The sequence below is a fragment of the Lipophrys pholis genome (genome assembly GCF_963383615.2).
Source record: "Lipophrys pholis genome assembly, chromosome: 5".
NCBI lineage: Eukaryota > Metazoa > Chordata > Actinopteri > Blenniiformes > Blenniidae > Lipophrys > Lipophrys pholis.
In genome coordinates, this window is record NC_137628.1 from 13806842 (window position 1) to 13827136 (window position 20295).

At 40.9% G+C, this 20295-nt stretch overlaps 1 protein-coding gene across 1 annotated transcript; it reads right to left on the bottom strand.

Moving 5' to 3' along the window:
• Nucleotides 1-2252: 2252 nt before the first annotated feature.
• On the bottom strand, nucleotides 2253-15817 carry ift27 (intraflagellar transport 27 homolog (Chlamydomonas)). The gene is made up of 7 exons (XM_080464624.1): nucleotides 15646-15817; nucleotides 14847-14926; nucleotides 8263-8322; nucleotides 6106-6165; nucleotides 5827-5944; nucleotides 4730-4839; nucleotides 2253-3770 (listed from the first exon to the last, which is right to left on the bottom strand). Exons 1-7 carry the CDS (start codon nucleotides 15677-15679, stop codon nucleotides 3630-3632), a joined length of 603 nt encoding a protein of 200 aa, XP_080320750.1. The 5' UTR covers nucleotides 15680-15817; the 3' UTR covers nucleotides 2253-3629.
• Nucleotides 15818-20295: the final 4478 nt, after the last annotated feature.

Below are 20295 nucleotides of genomic sequence, written 5' to 3' on the forward strand. Positions count from 1 at the left end.
AAAAAATCCCAAGAACTGGAGCTGACACACACTTTCATCCAGACAAGGTAACCCTCTGTTCCCTGACGTAAACCTCACACTTCTTACAAGACCAGCAGTGACCACGTCTGCCCTCTCTTGTGGTTAGAAGGTGAACAGCATTTGTCCCTGCCGCTCTACAGGTCCGTGCCAAAGGACCCGACGTGTTGCGAATGCTAATTATTGCGTGAGTGATTGTATTTGGTGGGGACCGATGACTGAGGATACCAGAGAGGGATGAAGACGGACCACACGCTCAACATTTCTTCAGCTCTCCAGCCAGCCCTTTCAATATCAGTCGAAATGAGGAAGTCGCTCCCAGAGCAATAAGCGACAGCCCACGCTGCGTCTTATGATATTATTAAGTGACATTCCCAAGGCATCATGTTCCATTTAAATTGAACAGAGGGCCGGTGAAGTAATGATTTTCCACAATGGTCTACAGGTTGTGTGAAACCTGCTCATGTGTGTAGGAATCTTTCTTGTACACACTGTTTGGATAGAGCAGTTCTTTTCGTTTTCCTGAAATATTCAAAGTTTGAGGGTTATGACTTCCCTTAAACCTCTGACGAGTTCACTATTATGGTATTAGTATAATGATACAATAAGACCCGGCATTCTCTCTGCCAGGGGATGACTTTCCTTTACAGTGCACAGAAACTGAATCATAGCACAAAGGTAGAATCTGTCCTGGTTTGATGAATCACATGTTGTGGATGGAATGTTATGAATAGAATGTGCATGCCTGTAATGTTGTGAACAATGTTCTGCAGGTAAACCTTGGGCTTTGTCACATATGTAGTTTTGACTGCTCTCCACTATAGATACTCATTCAGAGAAATGTCATTCAGTGAGGACTTGCACAGGCCTCTTCCAGCAGAATATGTCTTCCTGTCAGATAGCACAAATGGTCCCGGAATAGTTTGAAGATCATAAGACAGGGTTGCCGGTGTAGACTTGCTCTAAAATCCCCTAGATCTCAGTAAGTTTCAGATTCACTTCGTACACACCAGCGGAGCTGTATAAGATTATGTTATTCACAGCCAGTCGGTCTTCATTTCATTATGAAGAGGAGGGAAACTCCTCAGGGAGTTCAGAATACTGAATGCTTGAGGGAACAAACTGTCAGTGTCTAGCAGGCCTTGTATGAATGCATTAGATGCTCCTTCTATATAGCAGAGAAATATCAAGGTGGCTGGAGTGACAATAGGGGTCAATCAGTATTTTGAAGAGCTTTCCAACACATCAATCATAGGATATATCAGGTGCGGGATGAAGAGAGGAATCAACCATCTGTCCTGCAAGGAGCACTATTGTTAATTGACTGCCGAAACGAATAAAGAAAGCCAGCACTGGCTCAGGAGGAAGGAAAGGAAGACGAGGTCTCCATATATCTCCTGGAGGCTCAAGCAGGAAAGGTTAACAAGTGCAAAGTGTTTTAGATAAACACATCTGACCAGTTTAGGAAAACTGTATCTACTTTCCAGGTCAATAGACAAAGCTATGTTAAATTTGAAGGCGAAGCATCCAGGAAGCATAAAGCAGGACTTTTAGGATTTGAGATGGAAATGACCAGTAATGCAGTTGAAACAGTATTTTAGACCCACTTTATATCACTTGGGGGAAACGTTAGGCCTAATTCTTAAGTGTTAAAGGAAAACTTCAATTGCATTTTGGGGGGTCTTTTACACAGCCACAGTGCTCAGCACCACTGACAGTGGCTCTCAAGTTCGAAGTTTTTGAAAATGTGCATGTGCACCACAGCCATAGTAAATAGTTCCTCCGCACATGGGAGTAGATGGACAATAACAACGACGTTGTCCTCCAGAGCGTCATGATTCCCAGTCCATATTCTCCAGGGACTTGGTAGTTTTAGTTGACAGTCACCTGGAATAGCAATCAAACTTGGTTGTCCGTCCATATGAATGTCTGTTTACTCGCCAGTGCTAATGCTTACATCGTATTGTTCTCTGCAACATGTGTGTGGTTTCATTATAAAAACAACCAACAGCATCTACAAGTGGCCCAACGTGAAGTCCACATCGCTTTCAATGTTTCTGCCGTTTCCGTGTCAACGAGCATCGTTTTCTAAACACGACTTTTCAGAGCGAAAAACTCAAAAACAAGGCGTTTTCACTGGAATCGTTATTTTGTATTTCAGCCGAGAGCCATGCCACTCTGGTTTCATTCTATTTTCTGCCCTGGATATCTGTGAAACAGCCCAGGCACTTTTAAATCACTTACAGTGTTGGTTTTATTGTTTTTTTTGTGTCACGATAAATTAAAACAACACAGTTTTTCATTCGCAAGTTCAGCTGGAGAGTAGACACTTTTTTTCTTCTTTTTTTTTTTTTTTACTATTTTAGAGGCATGAGAAAGATCTACTCAACATTTCTTTTTAATGTTATGTCAGCTTGAGGTATGTGTACACTCTTAATCTCTGGTACTTAAAAAGAAAATGGAAGCCAGAAAGAGAAATACTGGAAAACACACAAAAATACTCTCACAGACATACATATTTCAGGCACAAAACAATAAAGAGAGAAAGAATTAGAAGGATTGAGTGTCTAATTGCTATAATTATGTTCACCCACTCAAGACGCACAAAAACATTGTACCGCAATAACAATTACAACTTGTTAAATGCAAATTCTGTGAAGAACTTCATTACAAGCTCAGTTTTTATTTCTTGAGAAAGAGGTTGTCAGATTAGTTCTTTTGTATGTCGTCGAGCACCCACATGTAGCAGAGAATAAAGACGGCACTGATTTTCAAATTGGTGAAAAAAAAAACCTGTTTACAAACCAGATTCTGTGACGTTATTTGAAGCCCGAACAGGGCCGACACTGTCTTGTCGTCATTGCACGCCGCAGTCACTCCATGCAGCGCATAATGAGATAAAACCAATTGTGTCTGGTCGGGGAAAAAAAACTAAAGGTTTGAATGGCGGCAGCTGGTCTGACAATCGGGGAGAGAACAAGGACGTGGCTTCAACCTGGATTAAAGAGGAGAACAATTACTGGCAGCATGATTACTAGTTATTGGCGCTGCAACCGGTGGGACACACGGCTGAAATGATGTGAGAGGGCTGCAAACAGCCGATTCAACACAAGCGTGTGGAGAGAAGGGTTTTAACTAAATAGAAAACATGCAATCAAAGAGAAATTCATAAAAGCAAAGCGATGAAGCCGATTGAGAGAGAGGCGAGATCGTCGGGGCCAGAATGTGACAGTGAAATTTAAACGAAGGGATAAAGAGAAAGACAATAAATAAGTGTGAAATCAATCCCGCCTGGAATCAGGAGCAACCATCAGGAGAGTAGACTGCGCTCCATCCTGCACAATGAGCAGCGGCGGGCTTATTGTGGGCTCGGTAATCACCGTGCCATCGCTGTGAAAGTAAACCTCGCTATCTGTGCACAGAGAGGGAACAATCAGATAAGAGGCACGACAGCTAACCGCTGACTATCATAGGGGGAAAAAAAAAAGGTTTTATTTGTAGACATATTGAAAAAATCCTCCTGAACAGGCTCATTCTGCAGCTTGCTCCGTTCAAGTAGAAAAAAAAAAAAAGTGTTTTTATATGTAAAAATCTGCATCTCCGTCAGCGTGTTACATCCTCTCAGTGTGCGTGAGAAGACGGGATTTCAAGCTTGGACTCAGGTTCTGGACGGTCTCGCGGCGCTCGGTGTAGAGGGTGTGGAAGGCTCGGGCTAAACTCAGGAGCACTGCGTCACAGTTTTCCATCTCCTTCTGCAAGAGACAAAGACATAGCCATCAAACGTGCTTTATGATATATGTTTAATCATTATCTATCTTCAAATACAACCCAAAAGAATTAGTTAACAAACTTGCTTAAGCCCTTCCCGATAAGCAGCACTACTTTGAACCACAAGGTGGTGTATTGAGGCACTGTGACACAGGGTGTCATGTACGGCACAATCAGATCTCAAAATGTTTTTTGATCAATCTGTCTCGAGCCTACTTGTTCTTACAATTTCAACACGTGACATTCAATAATGTTGTAAAGTACTGTGGACAATATGAGTTGACCGTGGACTTTTTCCCTTCTTGGTTCCAATTTTAAAGAGCAGCAGTTGCATTATGATCTTTTGATTCTTGATCATATCAATCTGAAGTTTCCATCAGCAGCCTTTCAGCAGTGACTTTCTTGTTTTTAGTCATTTTTCTCTGGTTTTCAGCCCTTGTGCTTCTGACTTTCAGCCTTTTGTCAACAGTTATTGAAATAATGAAGTCAACTACAATTTTGTCAACTGTCTTGATGCAGTAAGGCTCCAGCCCCGTTTACACAAAAAAGTTTCAAATGAAAACACATCACTTTTGCATTTTTGTTTTTAGAAAAGTTTCACTTTTACATGGCAACATTTTAAAACTGATGGCTATATACACAGAAACAGCAAAAGCCTATGTATGTATGCAGAGAATAGTACGCTGTAAACATCGAAGCTCCTTCAAACTGTCTTTCTTTGTCATTAAAGTATATAAAGTCTTTAATAAAGATGAAGAGTAAATGTTTGCTTTACCCGCCACATCTTGCTTTCTATAATTACAAGATAAATGAACAAATAATATAACTTAGTATGATATATTTCCATTCCTACTCTTCCTTCCAGAGTGGGATCATTATTCATCCATTATATTCTCAGCCAAGAGCACAATATGTTGAGACGTCCACACTGAGCGGCACTCACGGCTGAAGTCTCGTGGTACTCCAGTCCCTGGCTCTGGGCCCACTCCGTGGCCACAGATGTTTGAACCTCCCGTCTGGCAGATAGATCCGACTTGTTACCCACCAGAACACCTGGAGGATACAAAGAAAGCACGTGTGCATACAAAAATCCTGTGAAAAACATTTTAGAAGATTATTATTATTATTGTTATTAGCATTATTATTATTTTAGATTTATAACTGTGATTCTGGTTTTAGACCATCTCGTTGATCAGATTTCTTCTAATTGTTTTCGCTTCGGATAAAGAATAAATCATTGCACGTGTGACAGGATCTCCTGCACTGTTTTTGTCGGCTGATATTTATTGTCATTTCAATGTAAGCTTAAATTAAAGTGAAGTATTGTGGTGATCCACTTTAAGGGAGAGTTAAAGAACACTACCTAAGCCTGCCTCTGAAGTGATTACTCTGTCCTGGGTGGTTTCATGAGCTTTGAGGACAGAGAAATGTGGGTCCTTTTCGTGGCTGTTGAACAGAACCAAAGTGTCCGCTCAGTCACACACACTGTTCAAAAACGGTGGCAAAAGTCACTTTAAGCTGCTGTAATTCTGATTTATTTCACACGTTAGCTACATTTAATATCAATTTCTAACAGTCTACCCATTTTTGATAACCCTGAGCCCAGTAAATACCATTCACTTGAGAGGGAATAAAGACATCAGCAACCAAAAGGCTATGTATCCTCCAATGTGATGCTCAAGCTGAAGTATAACTTCAACGATGCAACAATAATGCGTGCGAGTCCACATTGCTCACTTTTAAACCATTGCAAGGCAAGTAGTGACACCGCTTCCTACTATATTCCATCATTTTCACACACATTTCCTAATTTGATCCACAACTCTCCTGGAGATCAAATGTACGCATTGTCTTTTTGTGAAATTCCGCTTCCCGCGGCGTCTTAAATTAGATTATGAACACCACTTTAATGCCCACAGGTTAAAATATGAAACTGTAAGAAGTGTGGCTTAGTGTGAAACCTGGGAACTGAGGAGGGGAAATCGAGTTGGAACTCTGTTTGGTTCGGTCTGAATGAAAGAAAATTCGTTCACCATTTACCTGGAACGTGCAGACCCCTGCAGTGGGAATGTACTCTGTCCATCCAGCTGCTGCAGTTCACAAAAGACTGCTCGCTGGCCAGATCGAACACCAGGCAGAGCAGCGAAGGTTCGCCCCACTGTGGCAGAAAATACGACACATGCGAGGAGGCATGTTGGTTTAATATTAAGGAAATGAAAGGGTTCGGATGGACAGACAGAGAACAAGGGAAATAAATAATGCTGGAGTCGTTTCTATGTCTTTTATATGAGATTCTAACTTATAAAGAATCGGTCTCACCATTTTCTCGCAGCCTTCCACAAACGTCTCCTTTCCTGCAGTGTCGAAAATGTAGAGCTCCTGAAGGGGGAGAAGCAAGGAGAACGATGAAAGAAGGATGTGGCATACATGAGGATTCAGTCAAATTAAATGGGCTGAAGTTCCCCTTTTCTTTGTCAAGGGCATTAACAACATGGTGCCTTTTCATGACTGAATACAGATGTGAAACTAACAGTGTGGAATGTTAGAAAAAGTTCATTCACACAGGATTCAAACAGATTTCAAACCACAATGTCCACTTTCAATGATTTAGAAATGTTTGAAAACAGAAGCTGGAGACCAAGAGGGGGTCAAACATGTGGCCTGCAGACAGAGTCCCTGTTTTTCACGTGAAAACTAAATATTTTCATTGCATTTTGGGGTAACAGTGCTCTGAGCCAATGAGAACGCAACTTTTATATCAAATAAAACTAAATAAAATCAAACTTTATCTGTAGAGCACTTTTCATACAAAACAATTGCAACACAAAGTGCTTCACATAAAATAGAAATAATAGAATAAAATAAAACAGAAACACTTGCATGAATGCACACGCGCACACACATACACATACCCACACCCACATACACATATACACACACACACACACCACCAACCCGAACTGCCCGTAACAAAATATATAAAACTGATGTAAGAATGTCCGGGCACTGATGATCCAGGAGAGAAAACATCATCCTCGGGGGCCGACCACATCGAGAGGAGCCACAGCCTACAGCAATGGGGGGGCCCCGCCACAGCGGACCACTCCGACCCAGCCGGTCAGGAGCCCACACCACGGTCAGTGAACTACAGTGCTGAGCGCTGAGCGCCCACCGCCGTGGCCAAAACAGTCCCCAGGATGACGCCCCCCCCCCCCCCCCCCCCCCCCCCCCCCACAGGTAGACCACACTCAACTACCGATGCGGTGTACCTCCTTGAGGAGACACTGGGTTAAAATAAATAGGAGCTAATAAAGTGAATCAATGAATGAAAATAAAAGATAAGAAAATAAAAAGTAAGAATAATCGACCAACAAGAATGAATGTAAATAGGAGCTTATAAAATGAATTCATAAATGAAATAAAGGATTAAGCTAAAACATCGGCTACATTAGAAAAAAGAACAACAAGTAAGTAGAATAGTCAACTAATTAAACGCGAAACTAAAAAAGTGGGTTTTGAGCCTACATGCGCACCATAGTAAATAGTTCTTCTGCACAGTGGATAAACATTATCAACAATGTTGTCTCCAGAGTGTCATGACTCCCAGTCAATCTTCTCATGGGACTTGGTAGTTTTACAGTTGGCAGCCACCTGTAATAGCAATCCAACTCTGTCGTCTGTCTATACGAATGTCTGCGTACTCCCGTCGTTAATGTTTATAACATATTGTTGTCAGTGCACATGAGTGCGTAGTTTTTATTAAAAAAACAACAAACAACACCAACTCGTGGGCGGGCATGCTAACTACATCTTTTTCAGTGTTTCTGCCGTTTCCATGTAAACAGACATTGTTTTTAAAATGTCACAGTGTAAACACAAAGCTTTTCTGACATGAAAATACATAAACAAGCTTTCTTTTTTTTTTATATAAACGGGGCCTCAGCCACCTCACAAGAGGGTTCAATCAGGATGATCTTTCAAAGTGTAAATATAACAACACAATTTTCCAATAGTCACTTTTCATAAACCTGCTTATGAAGCGTCCGTGTCATAGTGTGTCACAGAGACGTAGAACTGACCTGCAGATGGTAACAAGGCTCCTCTCAGAGAGATCAGAGCGACAGCAGGGAAAGCGAGTTAACTTATTGGTAGAGAACTAGTGTCCACATCCTACAAGAGTGAGTTTGTGGGGAAAAAGGGCCTGATAAAGGCTGCAGAACTGAACGTGGATTTAACCTGAGAGAAGCACTTCAGCAGAAGAGATTGCACGCTGCAAGAAAATGTCAGGCTGTTTATTTTACGTTTTGTAATAAGCGCATTTACAGGTCACGTTACCCTGCAGCCGAATAGGGATCCAATGTTACTGTATGTGACCGCTCAACTCCTTTCTGAGTTTGACACCCCAGCTTTACACAAACCGAAATGGAACATTGAGCAGGATAATGACATATAAAAGGAGACCATGTCTAAACTCACCACGCTGTCGTTGGTCTCCGGGATGTTGACACACTTCATCAGCAGCTCCACGCCTGTTGTCTGCCGAGCAAAGCCAAATAAATCAATCATGTAATATAATGTAAAGCAAAAGAAATAATTCCGACTGTCACATTATGGGCGTGGAATTCATTGAAGAGAAGAGAAGAGAAGAGAAGAGAAGAGAAGAGAAGAGAAGAGAAGAGAAGAGAAGAGAAGAGAAGAGAAGAGAAGAGAAGAGAAGAGAAGAGAAGAGAAGAGAAGAGAGTTGCAGCGATACACAAGGAGCTGTGTGGTGTGATTAATAGTTAGTGTCAAAACATAAGCATTACTAATTAGCGGCTTGGCTCGGCTTGAAAGCAGCTTCACCGTCTGCTCAAATCCTGACCAATCCGTTGGTTACTTCATTTATCTGTCTCTTATGCTCAATGTCATTTCCCCTTAATGTCTCTAGAAAGAGACTTCAGGGTAGTGGGGACTATGGCGCCGAACTGGGGAAGAGTGTAATGCTAATATTGCGGGATGAAGTTTGCAAGAAAGTTATAAATTGTACAGATGTGAAGATGTTCTTCCATCAGTGCCAAAATGGCGTTGCGGCAGCTCAAGCAAAAATATAAACAATTGACCGATTCAGCCCCTAAAAAGCCAGACTTTCTCAATAAAAGAGTATTTCAAGCCACCAGAATAGTGTTCATTTGTTGTTTTTCCACTGTAAATCGAGATTTCGCAAGATCAAGTGTACAAACAGAATCTTGAGACACAATGCAAGATGTCAACAAATCCAGGTATGTTCCACCAAATATAAATGCTGGAAATACGTGTTTGTGGGAGTGTAATGACGAATTTCCTTCAGAAAGGTATTGACGACGTATTAGACATGTGCGTCAGCAACTGAAAATGGGCCATAGAGATTTACATTTTTCCTGTTTGGATTCTGGTGGAGTCACTTTAAGCCTCTATTTCACTAGGCTATGACACATTGCAACTGATTTCTGACGATATGCAAAATGCTCACATTTCCACAAGATTTGCACGACATTTGCTTAAAAATTGGCATTCTCCAGATGGAATTCGGTATTTTTGGTACGTGTGACTATCCTCAAATGGCTCTATGAATTCTGTGTAACGGTCACCATCAGCAATGAGACATGATTGAGAAGTTTTAACCATATCAGTGCAAAGCCTTGTAGCACTCATTTGGTCCTCATGTCAAGCAAAACAAAGCTCATGAAGAAATGTAGAAGCTACCAGACTGAAGTCCTACCCGCTCATTTCCTGAACTTTTATACTGAAAATGGCTGGAGACAGTTTTGAGACATTACTTACAAACGTTTTTGAGCACCTGCAATTGACATAATTGAGAACCCTTGTGAATATTTAGAGATATTTAAAAAAATATATATATATTTGTGAACTCTGTTTAGCGAAATAGGGGTTTTAACCAAGTCTAGTCTGTCTCAATGGTTTTGTCTTCATCAGTCTGTTCGGAGTTTGCCACTGATCTGACGACCTTGGCCTTACCAAACCTTACCTTGGCAAGCAGGTTTAAGTTGTGGAGTGTGAGAAAAAAGACAGAGTACACCCTCACCCACTCAGGGATAACACTGACAAAAGTTTATTGCTCGAAAGATTTGTCGAAAAGCTCCCAGTTCTTGACAGAACCCGAATTTGCATATTCGTCACTCATTGAGGTGAAAGGGTAAGCTCGATCCTGGGCTGAAGGAACATCTTCCAAAACATGCCAAATTTTACTAACGATTGAAAGTGTGAGGAAAGTTTGTTTTGTGGGCAAGTTTGGATATTTTTGGTCTTTTTCAACAATCTGTAGCTTAGCAGTACTCCCATGTTTTGTGATTCTAACAGTGTTATCTCACCTTCTGTGTGTCAAACATGGAAAATGAATAAAACTAAATATATTGACTTAAAAACTGGCAATCATTTATACACATTAACCAGAGGCATGTTGTTATCCACATTTTCTTAAGACCACCCAAAACACATTAGTTCCCTAGACCTACAGGAATGTCTTGTGGCGTGTCTTCCCACATGGAAACGCGCCGCATCTGAAAATCACCTGCTTGGTGGGCGTGTCACTTGTGAGACACTCGGCGCTTTCAAGACAAAGAGGTTTTCCTTCAACCGCAACACTTTTATACAGGACAGCGTCTATCTGCCGTGTGCCGCCACATGCTCCAGGGATCTGTTACGTGCTATGTGTAAATAAGCCGAGCAGTTGCTGAATCTTCCACTACAGCCAGTTTAAACATTTTAAGAAAGTTTAGCGATTCTGAACTATGTTCACTTTGTCGTTTCTAACTTTAGGATACCATTTCTTTCTCAGCGACAAAAAGAAACAAATGGTACATCGGATGTCGGTCTGAGGAAGACTGCAGACACATGAAAGGGAAAAAACATCTTTCCCTAATAATTTGTTGATTAAAAAGAAAAACTATCTTAAAGTTTTGTAATGCTTCGGAGCTCAGTTCCCTGTACCTCATTTGCATAAAGTTGGTTGGATTCAACTTTATGCCAATTAGCTGCGGGCAGCTCCAGTGACGCGCCGCACCCAGCATGCACTGCGGTGCGTTTCACATAGACAATGAATGGGAAGCAGGAAACTGATGGATCCTGTGGACACGTACTATTAGGTTAGGGGACGGGTTTTTGTGCCTGGTTCATGTCCATGTAGCTGCAATTAATGACGTCCTAATAATAAAAGAAGCTATAATTTAGCTATAAACACAAGCAGCTGCACTTACTGTTTCTCTGGTCAAACTTTGGATTGAACTAAACTGAATGAGGTGGAAGCAGCAAATGTATTCTGGAGTGGGCCCCGAGTAAGCATTCACCACAAACAGCTGTTTAAACTTGGAAACACTGCAGAGGATGAAGACGGGGGGTAGTAAGGGGCTTTTTAGAACTGAATACAGGGCAAAAAGCAGGTGGCTATAAAACGCGAGTGGGCAGCAGAGGAGGATATTTGTAACCGCTCTCCACACAACTGCAAGATCTAAAGGAGTCCTGAGTGGACCGGACAGATGCAGGCTGCCTTTCACCGCGATGCATTCACTGGTGTGAGATCAGTGGTGACCTTGAAGAGGCAAGTTGAGGTTGTTTGTACGTCAGCATCAGACTCTAAATTGATCTGATCTACGGTGCTCATGCCTAACTAAGCATGTCCAATGAAAGGGGCTAACACACACATATGCCTGCACACACACACACACACACACACACACACACACACACACACACACACACACACACACACACACACACACACACACACACACACACACACACACACACACACACACACACACACTTTTCACTTTAGCAGCCCCTGCGAAATACAAACACACGCCCGCGCCTCGGACCAACATTTACTCGCTTCATACACAAACACAGTCTATAACAAGCATCCGGCGTTGTGCATACACACATACAAACCGCGCTGCGGTCCCACTTCAGAGCGGTCTAATGAGCTGGTGTGATGCATAGGAAGCCTCTCGCTGGAATGTCAATGAGGGCCTATTAGTAACAAATAAGCTCGGAATATTGCTAACGGGCCGTCTGACATTTTCAAAGGAGGACGTGAGCTGAATCGCCGACGGCCTCGGCTACCCTTCAAAATCAAAAGTTGAAGAACAAGAGGGATGACTCGGGCGTTTGCACAGGAACTAACTCAGATCGGGGCTGGTTTCTCTTTCTACATTCACCTCAATGGAAGAGCTCTGTCCATTTAGCCTGAGAAGGGCAACGAATTAAAATGCACCAGGGGAGAAGGACATTATGAAAATCCTAGTTTGAGCATGATGATGTGTTGAAATCAGGGAAACATACCAATAAAAACATAGCACACAAAAACTAATTTCAAATGCTCACGCTGTGGTGTGACTGTGGTCTGCAGACTGAAGCCCCATTTACACGACAACGTTTTCGAGTGAAAATGGAAAACCTTTGTTGTGCTTTGGGTGTCGGTAAACAACGCAATTTTTTTGAAAACGGCTCCCAAGGTGGAACTTTTCAAAAACGCTCCATCTCTGCGTAAACGGCGGGAAACCCAACTTTTTGAAAACATTCTGATTCTGTCTCCATGGAAACTGAGGAAAACCAAACGTATCGAAAACGCTCAGACTATGTCTCTGTGTAAACGGGGGAAACACAACTTTTTGAAAATGCTCCGACTCCGTCTCCAACATGGAGGAGAATGGAACTTTTCTGAAACCCTGCTTCTGCGAATAGTGGTAGTAGTAAATAGTTCTTTTGCACAAGTAGATGGACAATAACAACGTTTGTCTTGCGAGTGTCATACTCCCAGTCGATACTCTCCTGCGACTTGGTAATTTTGTAGTTGACTCACCTGTAATAGCAACTCAACTTCATCGTCTGTTCATACAAATGTCTGTGTACTTGCCATTGTTAATATTTAGAGTGAATTGTTCATTACGCATGTGTGTGTGGTTTCATTACAAAAACAGTCAACAGTGCTAACTCGTGACCTGAGGCACTACAGTGAGACCTCTCTTATCGCGATAACTTCAAGAATTAACCCTGGGTTTTCACCACTATGTCGCTCGTTCACTTCTCACCAGGATAAATGATTATCAGGCTCACGCGTGTCTGGATAAGTCAACCCAGGAAACAGAGAGATCCTAGATATGTTTATCACGGTTCGTAGTACAGGCCTCTCGCATGTAAACTACTGCATTTCTGCCATTTCCATGTAAAAAGACATCTCTTTCCAAACGCAAAACTTTTCTGAAACGGAAACGCAAAAATGATGCGTACTTACTTCGTATCGTCGAATCGTTGTCATGTAATCAGGGCCTATAGCTTTGCTTCATGGTTCCACTGATCTCAGTTGCAGTAATCTATGTTTTTTGGTTGTCTGTCCCAGGTTTGGAAGCACTGCCTCAGAGTCTTTTGTACATGTAACACTTGTGAGTAGGAAGTTAAAAATATTTCAACTAATATCAAGCAAGTGGCTGGCAACAAAAAAGGTGTTTTAACAGTTGCATAGCAACTGCAAAGACTGTGACCAGCACCTTCCCCGAGAGCATTTCTGTTAGTGCACCCGGCTAATAAAGTGCTGTCTCCTGGACACAGATCCATGCAGGAAACGCAAAGCTGAATTTAACTCTGCTTAATTTTTAAGTCACAGTGACTGCTTTGTTGTTGTTGTTGTTGTTGTTGTTGTTGTTGCACAGTATGGACAGATCTCACACATTTTCATATGGCTATTCTAACATCATCCAACAGTCCAGATGTGTTCAAGCCTATGTGGGATTCAGCATTCAAATTCAACTTCTTTCTACTTTGCAAATACATTGTGCTAGAAAAAGTGGATATAAGCGTGTGCAGTATGATGTAACTCAACACCAGTGTGTGTGTGTGTGTGTGTGTGTGTGTGTGTGTGTGTGTGTGTGTGTGTGTGTGTGTGTGTGTGTGTGTGTGTGTGTGTGTGTGTGTGTGTGTGTGTGTGTGTGTGTGTGTGTGTGAGAGAGAGTTAAGTACCTGTTCTGGTGGCTTTCCAGAATCCTGCAGTATTAATTATCGACGTTCCTGTCACCTCAGAACCCCCAATACTGCTGACACAGCAAGAGCTGAACAAACTCACTCACACACACTTTCACACACACCCACACACTTGGCTCTTATCTAGTATTTACTCACTAACCTGTTCTATACCACAACCAGCTGCACGGTTTAATGGGTAAACGTTGTACATGTGCATGCACAGTGAAGATGTGAACGTGTGGAAAGTACAGTATTAATGTGAACAAGTGAATGCATGAGATGTGAGTGCGCTGGCCTGCCTTTGCAGAGCAGCCACTTAGACCGAAGCCCTTGAAACATTGACTGAGGGAATCAGCGAGCAGCCGTGACCCCATATATCACAGAGTCAGGTTAATGACACGGTTCCCTCCCTCATGCAGATTAGCATAAATAATGCAGATTAGCCCTCTCTGCATCAGCATTAATTGCTACATTATGCTGCTGTGCACTTCAGTGATTCCTGTAGTAGATTTAAGAGACCTCTGCAGGTCCTTGAAAAGCTTGCAAAGTGTTTCACAAAAGAAACTAAACACCCAGCAAGATTAAGATTACAGGAGGGCTCTTTTAGAAATCATTATTAGCTATAATTGTATGATTATACATTGGGTCACAGCTGAGGAACCGAACGCTGGGTAAACATTTGGCACTTCATAGCACATCTATCCAGCTATTCTCGACACACTGCAGTCTGTTATGTGCTGGCAGCGAGCCAGAATTAAACCTCATGAGTTGCTTTCTCAATTGGAAACCCACAGCCAGAATATAAAACAAATATAAGCCCATGGCTCATCGCTGATCACAGTCCAATCTTTAAATCCCTCAACATGTTTTACAACCCTCCTCCTCTGCTCCCAGAGTGTGTTGTAAATATAACACAGTGTTCTCATTGATGGTAGGTATGTCAGTCTGATTCCTCTGCACACACAGGGGTATATTTGTAAATAAATATTTATTGATTGGTAATTGGACGTGAATCCTTCTATCACAGGGAGGGATCGGACCCTCAACTGGTAAGTCTGTGCTCTCACCATGCTGTAGTTCTTCTGGAAGAGAGTGCCATCACTGAAAAAGATATGAGAGAGGGCGCTTTTCCCCACTGCAGCATCACCTACACACACACACACACACACACACACACACACACACACACACACACACACACACACACACACACACACACACACACACACACACACACACACACACACACACACACACACACACACACACACACACACACACACACACACACACACACACACACACACACAATTTAATAATCTGTTTTGCTTTTCCGGGTTCAGCCATCACTTATATGCTGTCATGAACAACTATCCTATAGAGAACAACATTTAGATTTCTTGTGTAATTTGTGCAAATGACTGTCAGATATAGTGCATCACAGCTGTGTTGGCAATAATGATCTCACAAAAACTGCATTATTATCATTGAACAAAGTACTAAACTGGAGGTTTTTAAACGAGACACAGTGGGTGTTTCGGATTAACTGGTTTCCATGTTTACTGGTGACTGATTTCTTATGGTGTCCGCTGTTGCTCCAATTAAAGGCGTATATTAAGACCCGACAGAAATCCGCCCAGGCGAACTCCGTTTAACCAGATCCACATAAAATTTCGAATGGTTGTGACTTTTATGCGTCTTATTTTAACATCTGCTGTTACATCGATATACGCTGAAGGCGGTCGGTCACCGGTTAACAAGGAAACCAGTTAATCCAAAACCCCAGGTTAGCAGCAGCTCCGTTAGCATTAGCCTGTCGTACCGTCACGCTTGTACGCAGACAGGACTAAACCTTTAATCCCTTACCGAGGAGCAGACACCTCGCTCTCAGCTTCACCATGACAGCCGATAGCTTCGGAACACTGAGCGTGAACGCCTCCGTTTCAGAGACGAAGCTACATTGGCTTCTTCATTGTGTTCCTAAATATCCTTTCCCCTGAGACTCGGCAACATGGACACAACACGTCTCCTAGCAACCAGTCATGAAGGATTCCCATTTGTGGAGCCAGAGTATGCGTGAAAAGCGTAGAAGGGCTTTCATTGGTTGCTGGTGATGATGTAAGGAGCGATGACTCTCGGCAAAAATTATTATTATTATTATTATTATTATTTTTAATCTTCTTGAGCTATACAAATTTTAAACGGACGTAAAATTGGCTTATTTTACCAGGGTGAAGAAGTTAATTTTTATATTGGAGTAAGAATAGCCAGAAAGGCAAGTTTTTATACATGTAGGACCCTCTAGTGGTTGCCCACGAGAGGGCGGAAGCCCAAAAAAGGATGCAGGCAAAGGAGGACCATATAAACTCTACAAAGACAAGCCCTGCAACTGAATCAAACTTAGATCAGCTTGCTGTGGTGCTAATGTAAACCACAGCTCCACATTGTCAGCCCTAATATATTGATAATTGTTGATTTGAAGTGATAAAATATAATCCACTTGCAAAGCAAGGCAAATGTATTTATATAGAACCATTTAGATAGGCAATTCACAGAGCTTTACAAGGAAACACATTAAAACAATGCGATTCAGAAAATAATAGAAAGAAGGATCTATAGCGTTAAAACTTTATCAAGATAAAGGTAATATACTAAGTAAAATCAACTGTTTGATGGAAAGCCTTAGCAAATGATAGAGTTTTGAGTCCTGATTTAAAAGGAGAGTGTCAGCACAGTCCTCAAGTGTTCAGCCAGTTTGTTCCGCAGGTGAAGAGCGTAGGAACTGAAAGCTAATTTCCCTTGTTCCTTCTGACTCTTACACACTTAGTAAACCTTTTTCTGAGGACCTCAGGGAACTGAACCAGGCCCGGAGTGGCTAATCGGGAGGACCGGGACAATTCCCGGTGGGGTGGTGTTCACTGTTGTTTTTTTTGCCTGTGTTTTTTTTTTCTCAAAGCACTGGGTTGTTCACATGCTGTTTCCGCTGTTCCTGGGCCGCCTCTGCCTCCCTCCACTGGAAGCGTCTTCTTTTTCAAATAAACTTTATTTAAAGTTTACCACTGGGAGCTTCTTTTTTTGCAGACGCACACTGATGACGTAACACGTCTGTGCACTCGGTCAGTGGGTTTGAAAGATGGATAGAAAGGACAAGGTGGAGCAGAGAAGGCTAGAATTAAAAAGAGGAAGGCTCTGGAAACAGATGCAACAAAATGTGCTCAGATTGGCAACTTTTTCATTAGAACCAGCTCTCGGTTAGAAACAACAAATGACGATGGAACGAGTGAGATGTTTAACATTGCCTCCAAACCACTGTTGAATTTAATGATCAAGTTGATGAATTCTGTGGCATTGTGGCATATAACATGAAATTATATCATTTGAATAATAGTATGATGCAACGCCACATAACTGGGAAACTTTGTCTTTTGGCTCCTCAGAAACCAGATCCAGCAGCACCTATCAGGTAGGACTGATCTCAGGATAGATCGTATTATTATATTCAATATAATGAAGAGTAGGATGGAGACCTGCTCCATATGAGAAATGCTCTGAGGCGCGAGATGATTCAGCTCGACATTCAGCTCGACATTCATGAAAGTGACCTGAACTTTGTAAAAAGGGGAGAATTGTGCAGAGAATTTAGGCCATTTTTAAAAAGTGATTTAGTGTCAGAAGCAGATCCAGTGGTGAGGAGGGGTTTGATCTTGTCACTATGGAAGGAACAGGTGAGCTGTTGTAACAGCGTGTCAACAATAAAGCATGACTTCCAATATATGAGCAGTTTCTCAACAGTACATTTCACTAAAAACAGACTCAAGAGCACTTTGACCCAGAAGAAACTTGAGGCATTCATGCTCATGAGCACTGAGGAAGAAATCCTCATGTCTTTGCAAAATGATAGTCAAGTCAAGTCAAGTCAGCTTTATTTATACAGCACTTTAAAACAGTTGTGGCTGAGGCCAAAGTGCTTTACAATAAAAGACAAAGTAAAAAAGTACAGTAAAGAGTAAAAACAGTGAAATACAATAAACAAACAATAGATTGGCAACAATAAAACCAGGGACAGAGTCTCAAACATGGTTAAAAGCCAAGGAATAGAAGTGGGTTTTAAGATTAGTTTTAAAAGTGGACAGTGAGGGATATTGTCAAAAAATAAAGAAGCAGAGACCAGTGCACTGCTGAGAGTATACTAATGTTTATAAGAAAGTTCATTTTTTTAATTCTCTATTATGAATATAATAATTTGTGTCTTTGTTTAATTTTTAAGGTTTGGATATCTGCTAACACTTATTTGAAATATAGATTCTGAAATTATAAATAAAAAAAAGATGTGTTGTATAATATTGATGCACTTGTGTTGAACTAAATTGTCATTATGAAGCAACCTTTGCTTGCAATGAATTGGAAATATTTTAGAAAAAGACACTGAATTACAAGGCTTTACAGAATAGCAAATAAATAAATAAATATGAGTTGTATTTAGGGCCAAGACCATTCAAAGCTTTATAGAGCAGAAGTCAATCCTTTGACCCGCAGGCAGCCAAGTGCAGAAATTGAAGCTCAGGTGTAACATGTTCCACCCTCTTTGGTGTTGGTGAGTACTCTGGATGACCTGCAGCTGTCTGTTCTCGCAATATTTTTTTAAGTTGGCAGTAAGCTGATTTCGTTATTGTCTCAATGTGGTTGTTGAAGTTCAGGTGACTCCATAATTACTTGTAGATTTCTGCCTTGATTTGTTGTCTTGAGTGACATGGAGTCAAGATGAATAATAAAACATCCTCCTCAGCACATACAGGCTGCTTGATAGCGGCTCAAGTTCTGTTTCATTATTTTCATCTATTTCATCAGTTTTTCTTTTTTTTCAAGAGACGTTTTCTTTAATATTCTCCAAAGGTGGGTTTTTTCCCTCTTTAAGGACACAACTAAGTTATAAAAGAAACCCTCACAACTCATGTTATTATTAACATTATTGTGTGTCTTTAGATATTTTTTTTCTTCTACTCTTATTATTAAAATTGTTGTTTTTGTGCGGAACAAGTACAATAAACATTTTGTGGCACATTATAATGTGTATAATAATTGTGAAAAATAAAGGACTTGACTTGAACTCTTTAGAGTTCTATTTTCCATTACCCACTGAAACACACAAGATGGATCCTCTCTTAATCATTTCTCAACAATTTGTGAAGATTTACTTCTTAATGCAACCAAAAGAGCAGATTATGTTATGTGTCATTAATCCAGATAAAATAATAGGTTTTTCTAGTTATAGATTTTCTTGTTTTACCGAGATGATAAAATCCTTGTTTTTCCACTATCAATAAATGTTCTTATGTCAGAAAAAGGGGGCAGATTTTTCCTCCCAAGAGAGTTTATCAAGATTTTCATGTAATAATTGCGGTAATTCTAAAATAACAGAGATTAACTCGTTAATCTGTCATACTTGTTTTAACAGTCATATTGGAGTAACTTTTTTGTGAAAGATATTCTTACTTATCCAGATTAAAATGTTAAATTTAGATAAAAAGATCTTTGAATAAATAGGTAAGTATTATATTGATTACAATAAAACTATGTGAAATTAAATAATTTAATTTGTCTTATTGCCGTAAAACTGAATAGATCATCCCTTCTAATATGAAGATAATTCCATTTTAACTTGAGTGTAATAACAATGAAAGCACTCGTGGTAATAAAATAACCTACATGAGTTGATGCAACCATAAAGCTGCTCAACTGTGTGGATGAAACTATCATTTTATAGCTTGATCCATACAGTTGAGCAGCGACGGATGAAATCTCCAGCTACCTTATCAGGCAGAATTCCCATCTTTGGAGACCTCTGTCATAATGGTACGTTAACATTTAACTGGAAAATGGGATAGGTCAAACTTCAGAATGCAAAAAAATACACATGAAAGCTGCCAAGATGTGAATATCCAACTGGGAAAGTGTGAAGTTTAAAAATGAAGAAACAGTTGTCCTACCATCTATTGATGCACAATGTAATGAACTCAACCTATTGCAGTTCATCTGAACACAGTGATATAATGTGAATAATGAGAATAGGCCTCTCAGTCTGTTAAATAGAAGAAGAAAATATATTTTCATTTGTGATGGAGTAAAATTATATAGGGTTGCGCTCAAGCACCCACAGTGGTAACTATTGGAAGTGGGATTGAAACCTGCTAATATCCAAACATGGTGCCCTGTTGCTGAACCCCCCAAATAATGGGTGAAGAGAGTTTACACTCTCGACAGGTCATCTTTCATGGGAGAACATGCTAACTGCATACAGGAAGGTATCCGGACTCAAACCAAACAACGTTCTTGCTATGTGGTGTGCGTGAATGTATGCAACTGTGTGATGCTTTCAGGTAATTCTGTCCATGCATCCATTATTTACTATAAATGTAATTATTTAGCATAATTTATATAGAAAAACGGCCAAAAATATTAGTCAAGAAAACTTTATTGAGATTTTTTATATTCTGGGCCACACAGTGGAGTAGTGGT

Excerpts from the sequence above, each read along its gene's own strand:
- ift27 (XM_080464624.1), bottom strand. The coding sequence starts at position 15,679 with ATGGTGAAGCTGAGAGCGAGGTGTCTGCTCCTCG. Across the intron at positions 14,927-15,645 it reads AGCGAGGTGTCTGCTCCTCG|GTGATGCTGCAGTGGGGAAA; the intron begins GTAAGGGATTAA and ends GTGTGTGTGTAG. Across the intron at positions 6,166-8,262 it reads CGGAGACCAACGACAGCGTG|GAGCTCTACATTTTCGACAC; the intron begins GTGAGTTTAGAC and ends CTCCCCCTTCAG.